General features: G+C 27.3%; 2 protein-coding genes across 2 annotated transcripts; both read right to left on the reverse strand.

Moving 5' to 3' along the window:
- Nucleotides 1–837: 837 nt before the first annotated feature.
- On the reverse strand, nt 838–1,923 carry LOC124837432 (putative glutathione S-transferase). The gene is made up of 2 exons (XM_047312790.2): nt 1,599–1,923; nt 838–1,440 (listed from the first exon to the last, which is right to left on the reverse strand). Exons 1-2 carry the CDS (start codon nt 1,905–1,907, stop codon nt 1,081–1,083), a joined length of 669 nt encoding a protein of 222 aa, XP_047168746.1. The 5' UTR covers nt 1,908–1,923; the 3' UTR covers nt 838–1,080.
- Nucleotides 1,924–5,966: 4,043 nt separating this feature from the next.
- Nucleotides 5,967–6,953, reverse strand: LOC124837406 (putative glutathione S-transferase). Its single transcript, XM_047312749.2, has 2 exons — nt 6,578–6,953; nt 5,967–6,479 (listed from the first exon to the last, which is right to left on the reverse strand). Exons 1-2 carry the CDS (start codon nt 6,884–6,886, stop codon nt 6,120–6,122), a joined length of 669 nt encoding a protein of 222 aa, XP_047168705.2. The 5' UTR covers nt 6,887–6,953; the 3' UTR covers nt 5,967–6,119.
- Between the last annotated feature and the right edge of the window lie 714 nt (nt 6,954–7,667).

Raw genomic sequence — 7,667 nt, forward strand, 5'->3', positions numbered from 1 at the left:
ATTGGATTTGAATTTATGCATCTGAACATGATATGAGTATTATGGAGAGATTTTGTAAGGGTATAATGTGAGTTGAGGAATATGAGCATGGTATGAGTCTCGTGGAGAGATTCAATAATGATATGGTATTTGTGTATATGTTGATGTTGAGGGTCCTCTAGTTGGAGGTTATCCTGATACTCTAATAATCATCCAGTCTCAAGTAGAGAATGATGAATTATGTTGTGAGAAGGGCAGGAGGTCCTAGTCTATGTGCCGGTTTTGGACGTAGTGTTGATGACTAACCTTGTGGATGATATGGAGTATTTTTGAAAGTGTATTTGTAAGAAGAAGTGGAAGTCATCACAAGTGCATAACCTCCCGTGACCGCTCATCAACGTATCATCCGGATGAGTGTCGATTGGGTATTGTGAGATGAATGTCTATTGAGTATTGTGGAACGAGTGTCTATTGAGTCTTGTGGGATAAGTGTTTATTGGGTATTGTGGGACGAGTGTCTATTAGGAAATTTGGTATGATGGGATGAGTATCTATGGTGTGATTGTGGTATGATGGTATGAGGGTGTCTGACATAATTATTATATGATGTTTGTTGAGTGTATCAAAGTAATTATGCATGTTTTATAATTGATTTGTTGCATGTTAGCTCACCCTACTTGTTTGTGTTTGTGTATCTGCGATGATCGTATAATTCGTTATACGGGAGCAGATGAATGAATGTCGTTGATCCAGTGCCAATGAAAAAAGAGATAGAAGAATAAATTAGAAAAATTCGAGTTATATTTATGAGTTTGTAGTTGAAATCTGAGTTAATTATCAAGTGTGAATGAATATATCTCTTAATAACATTGAAGTTTGATTTGATCTATCAAAGCAATACAACTATTTTTAACTATTGTATTCACGACTATTTACGCATCAGATGGAGAGTATATATATATATATATATATATATATATATATACTAAAGAAAATGGTTAACATTATAATAACTTTTCAGATACTTAGAGGGTTGACTCACACGCCACTCTTTTATTAACACTCACATTTATTACATTTGTTTCTTTGAAGACCATTTTCTTAGGAAGATGCCAAGTTTTTCTCTCTAAAAATCTTAAGAAAAGCTACCATTTTCTCGTGGTCTGGGAGATTTTCTTTAATAACAGGAACATTCTTGAAATTATTATACCAGGAAGACAGCTGAGGGAATTTCTCATCTTCAAGGACCTTCGCTCCAATAATATCTTCTGCAAGCTCAAGAAATTTGAACATGGACCCAAAAGCTATGTCCACAATGTTAATAATTTCTCCCCCAAAAATTTTCTTCTCATCACCAAAACACTGAGTCTCAACAACCATGAAATGCTTCCATAGATTCTCCATGCTCTTTTCTCGTTCTTCATCAGTAATGCTACGGAAGAATTTCACAACTGCAGCGAACTTCAAAAGTTCATCCGACACAAGTGTCATTTAGCAAGGTTCACTGAATTAATTATTGCTAATGTAATAAAATGAAGATTATAGTTGTATAGATGCACAGACTCATGATGATAATGAAAAAACTAAAAACTAGAAATGTGGAGGTTTTGAAGAAGTACCATTTCTTCAGTATAATTAACCCAAAACCGTGCCAAAGCTCTGTTGTAGGGATCAGAAGGAAGCAATGGGTTGTGTGGCCAAACCTGATCTATGTATTCAACAATAATCATGGACTCACATAAAGGTTTTTCATTATGAACTAGCACTGGAGTTTTCTTGTGCACTGGGTTGTATTCAAGAAGTTTAACACTCTTGTTGTACCGATCTTCCTCTATATTCTCGTATGGTATATCCTTTAACTTCAAGGTCCATACCACCCTTAAAGTAAAGGGACTATACCAAAATCCATGAAGCCTCACCTCTCCCATTTTGCCTTATTTTTCCAAATCCAACACTGACCTATTTATATCAGACTCATCTATCCATGGGCTTATCCGATCTACCACAACTTTCACAAATAAAATAAATATTAATTGCCAATAAAAGTTTCAACAACGAAAAGTATAACAAAAATTTAAATCTGCTTGAATCCGTGTAGTAGTAGGAGGACTCTTTATTGATTGTTACTTGAAACATTATTTTCATAATAAATTATAGATGTGTTAGAATGTTAATTGTTTTCCCAACAATGATTAAATTCTTAATCTTTAATATTTCAGAGAAGTTAAATCCTTGAATATACAATAAAATCAATTATAAAGTAAAAAAGAAATTTTATCTTCAAATATTATATTACCTTTTATATAGTATACTATTTGATGATAAAATTTCCTAATTTTTGTACAAGGTTATTAGTCCTTGCGTAAAATACTTGAGTTTTGGTATTTAAGGTTCATAATATTATAGTATATACCCTTATCTAGTCAACGGGAGTTGTCGTAATGGCTTACGTCACAAATGAATAAATATTCCTTGCATATTTTATATCGTAATGATTTTTATTATTTTAATATAATAATCTTGACATTTGTAAGAATATTATCTCTTCAGACCAACTTTTTATTCTCTTTCTTTCATACTTTTATCTGTTAACTATAGAAATGAAAAGTAAACAAATCAAAATGAAAGTTCAACTTTTTTTTTTCTTATTCCAATTTTAAAAAATTAATACAGAATAAAGAAAACTATCTATTAATGATGTTTATACCATTTAAAAAAATAGAGTATGAACTTAAAGAAATGGAAATGTGTATAACAAAGACACTGATATTCATTTAGTAGTGAGAAATATAATTAAAACATTGATAATATATTGAGAGTTAAAAATAATTTTATCACTTAGTCATAAATCATCAAGTATGATAAAATTATTATTTTTATATTTATTATTGAAAAAACTATTTTGATAATTAGTAAACTACTTTATTAACAACTAAATAATTTAAACAATATATATAAAGTTTTAAAGTCAAAATCCTTTATTATACTTGTTAAGGAAAAGAAAAAAGAGGCAAATAGCGTAAGCTCAGTGAAGATTGTAAACCTACTGGCTGACTGAATTTTTTTACAGCCGCCAAAGAATTTTCAAAGTGAAATAAAATATACAGCAGAGGTTTGAAGTTTGTTTTTATATTCAACTTTTTGCTTGAATCAAATGCAAAGATCAAAATGAGATTAAGTTTGATTGATTTTAATTTAATATAAAAATTGAATTCATTAAATTAATATACGGTAGGTAACTTGTTGAATATATTTTAAAATTTACTAAATATTTTATTAGAAAAAATATAAAAAAAGTAAATATATGGCTATTTTTTGTATGATTATAAATATATATATATACTTTTAACTTTCTTTCATATTTATGAATAAATTACGTAATTTTATGTTATAATATAAGTTTATTATCATGCTTTAATAAATATAAACATGCTATACTTATAATATAATAATTAAATCATCAAAAAACTGCTAAAAATTGTTCACATATGTCCATTTGCTAAATCTTATTAACGTAGTATATAATATTATACGCAGATATAATATGTCGTTGGATTTGTTTTTCATCTTTAATTTAAATCAAACAAAAAAAACAGAAGTATAATAAAAATTAATTTAGATTAAATATCAAGTTTTTTTATATTGAGTTTTGATTATTTTTAAATTGGCTAAACGATTTTTAATGTTAAAAAAATATCTACAAAACTATGATGTCTAACTTAAATAATTAGAATACAAATGACAATTTTTATAACAAAATGGTGTAACCATTTTAAAAATAATCGAAAAACTTAATTTAAAATATAACAAAACATGGAAAAATCTATTTTTTAAAGACAATTTTATTTTAAAAATTATACTTGTATAAATAGTTTTAATTTTGTTATGAATGAATGATTGTTAATTAATTTGTTATATTTACCTATATGATCGGTTCGATACAGTTATTTATATGATTAATTTGTTACAATTATTCATATAATTTATTACTCTTTACACTATTTAAATATTTGTATTAATTATTTGATTTGTATCATTTTTTAGTTACATTTTGTATCTATAAATAAAACTTTTACTAGTAGCAGTAATGCACATAGAAAATTAGTTTACATTTTCTCTTATGTTCTCTTCTTCTCTTTTTTTCTCTATATTATAAGCTTTATTTTATAACACGTTATCAAAACAATGTTCTAATCAACAACTAGTAGGAATATTTTCTCTTTAAGAACAATCCTTTTGCAAACATTTTTTCTCTAAGGACAATGTTATGGGAAAACTAAGACTCTTTTTAATCTTTTTCCCGTTTACAATTTTATCTTATATTTTTATTTTTGTGATAATAAATATTTGAATTTATCAATTTTTATCATGTCTAATCATTATTATTTATTATTATTATTATAATAATTATTATTTATATTTAATTATTTTTTTAACATTTAATATTGTTATAGTAATTTTATAGTTTCATGCATGAAATAATTATTATAATATTTATGTGTTAGTTCTAATCATTTCAAACTTTATAAAATTTGAATTTGTGGCCCTATACTACGAGAAAGAATTATTTATATTGAATATAGATATTAGATGCTGAAATACATTTATTTATAATGGGTTTTGGTGATGTCACTAAAAAAAGAAATAAAACATTTGAGTAATTAATTTGCTTTTACAATAATAATATCGTGAAAAGGATTTCACAATTCTAAAATTATTTATACCTTGTAGTTGAACAAAACAATAAGATTTTGATGAAAAATAATCTCAATTGATTATATGCTTCATTCCCAAAAAGTGAATGCAACAATTATCTAATTCTTTTTTTCATGGTTATGATCGTGGCCTTGGTCGTCGTGTTAGTGATCATGGTGGTAGATATTATTATAAAGAAAATTTCAAAAAGAAATTTATCATATTAAGTGGAACAATAATGTTAACAAAGAAAAAAATAATGACAAATAAGATAGAAAATATATGTTATAATTGTGGTAACAAAGGCTATTAGAGTCATACTTATCATACACCAAAACATCTTAAAAGTAAGGAAATATAAAAACTTTGTTTATGAAGATGATGCTTTTTTTTATAATTACGGTGAAATAGATGCTACTATTTTGATAGTGTAGTTTTCTTGTTAAACTAGAATGAAACATTGATGACTCATCGGTGATGAAAATGTTGATAAATAAATTTTCTTTTATATAAAATGACAGAAGAAATTTTTAAGTGACAAAGTTTTTAATTCATTTTTATTATAATTTAATTTAAGGTGAATTTTCTATGACACTTTTATTGTATATATTAGTTTAAAATATGTGTGTCTGATGTTGATATTATGTATAGATATAAACATAATTTTTCTTTTGTTTCTAAAATGTATATATGACTGAATGTATATTGAATATTTATTATTGTGTAGATCTAGTAAATCTAAATTGTATAAAGTAATTCTATAATCTAAATAATAACCCATGCCATTTTAATTTATTATTTTTAAGAACATAATTGATATCACAGTTTTCTGGAAAATTCAGGGTTAATGCACAAAATTTGACTACAAATTTATAAATATTTTAGGTAACATGTGGATCAAGGGATCAATGTTTACAGTACAGAATTTTATTTAGAAAAGGTTTAATTTTATATACGATTAATATCTAAAACAGTATTTTGATGACTGTGATTAAAATTCTAAATATTTGATTAAAATATTTTTTTATGAAACTATATATATGTTTAAAAAAATTGGTTTCAGATAATTTTTTCTAGTTCCATGCTCTAGATCACTCGTAATAAAAGAAAAAAAGTATTAATTAGTCACTAAGATATTTGCATATGCTCTTTTATGACTTTTGAATGCTGATATATATATATATTAAAGCTAATTAATATGTTTAGATTACTATTAACAAGACTAAAGAATTAGTTTCTAGTTCTTGGACTAGAAGAATAATTATGACAGAACACATTAAAAGACAATAAAGTAGGTTCATAATTATGAATCCCAAACTTTCATTACTTTCATAATTATATTTGCACAAACCTAAGTTCAAGCCTTTATTACTTTCATAATTATATTGACAGAAACCTAAACAAAAGGTGGTCATACATATAAGAGGTATACTATTTTTCTTTTCTCACGAAGATGCCAGAATTTGTTCTCTAAGAGGTTTAACAAAAGCTACCATTTGATCCTGGTCAGGTAGGATTTCTGCGATGATTGGTTCAGATTTGAAGATATTAAACCATGAATACAAACGAGGGAATTTCTGTGCTTCAAGAATTTGCTCTTCAAAGATATCTTCCAACACAGTAATATATTTGATGATGGACCCAAAAGCCAAGTCCACAACATTAACACTCTCTCCTCCAAAGAATTTGTTTTCCTTACCAAAACACTGATCTTCCACAACTCTCAAATGCTCCAAAATATGCTCTATGGCCTTCTTTCTCTCTTCCACATTTTTGCTACGATAGAGTGCTCTAACTCCCTCGGTCTTTAAAAAATTGATACCAATGTTGTCGTGTCAGTATTATTAAACTATTATGAGATTATTATTAAAGTAATTGTGAATTGTGAAGTGAAAGTGATTACCAGATCATCAGAGTATTTGACCCAAAAGCGTGCGAGAGCTCTGTGGTAGGGATGAGAAGGTAAGAGTGGATGTTGAGGCCAAACCTGATCGATGTATTCGATTATGAGCATGGATTCAGAAATGGGTTTTCCAGCATGAACGAGAACGGGGATTCTCTTGTAGACAGGATTGTACTGAAGCAGTTGAGGAGTTTTGTTGAATCGATCCTCTTCGATGTTCTCATACTCAATACCTTTCAGCTTTAAGCTCCATTTCACCCTCAATGCGAACGGACTGTACCAAAACCCATGTAGCTTCACCTCTCCCATTTTCTCTTTTTCTCATTCTCTTCATCTTTCTAACCCTCTCTTTATATATATTCATCCATGCCTTAAATTAAATATGTTTCTTCACTCTTATTGCTTTCAAAGTCCAATAAACACGTCCTATGTTGTTGTCCTTGCGAAGCACGTCTTTTGTTTTTTTAAATACAAAATAAAACGAAACGTTAAGACGGATATAAACAAAATATAATAATTAAAGCAACTATAAACGTAATGCCATGCCATGTGGCTCTGAACAAGAGTGGTGAATTTCGGAGTATGGGTATTGAAAAGTTTGAGAATGCGATAATGGGAAATCACTGGATCGATGCCATCGTAAGTGCTTGCATCACTGGTAGCATCTACATCATTCAATGACTGATGTGTCCCTTTTTCTTTTACGATAACAAAATTATAATTTTTTTTATTATAATGATTATTAAAATAAAAAAATTATTAAATCATAAAAAATTTCATGTAATTATAAAAACAAAAGGAATTAATTTTTACAATTTTATTATAAACAACTTTTATTCATTCATGTAAATTATAATACCTTTTATCACTGTTTCAATTTTCATGACATTTTGGGTGAACAAAAATAGTGTGAAAACTCTTGGCACCAATTTCTCAGCAGTGTGTATAAGCCACGTCTAATATCAGTTACTAATCTAATAACTATAATTAAAATAAACAACCATTTTAATCTTCAAAATATAACCATACCACATTACATAGACCTAATTTACAGATTTACCTATAACTTTAACTTACGCCATCATACTTT

The sequence above is a fragment of the Vigna umbellata genome, chromosome 8 (genome assembly GCF_029865625.1).
Source record: "Vigna umbellata cultivar VRB3 chromosome 8, Vumbellata_1.0, whole genome shotgun sequence".
In the NCBI taxonomy this organism is placed as follows: domain Eukaryota; kingdom Viridiplantae; phylum Streptophyta; class Magnoliopsida; order Fabales; family Fabaceae; genus Vigna; species Vigna umbellata.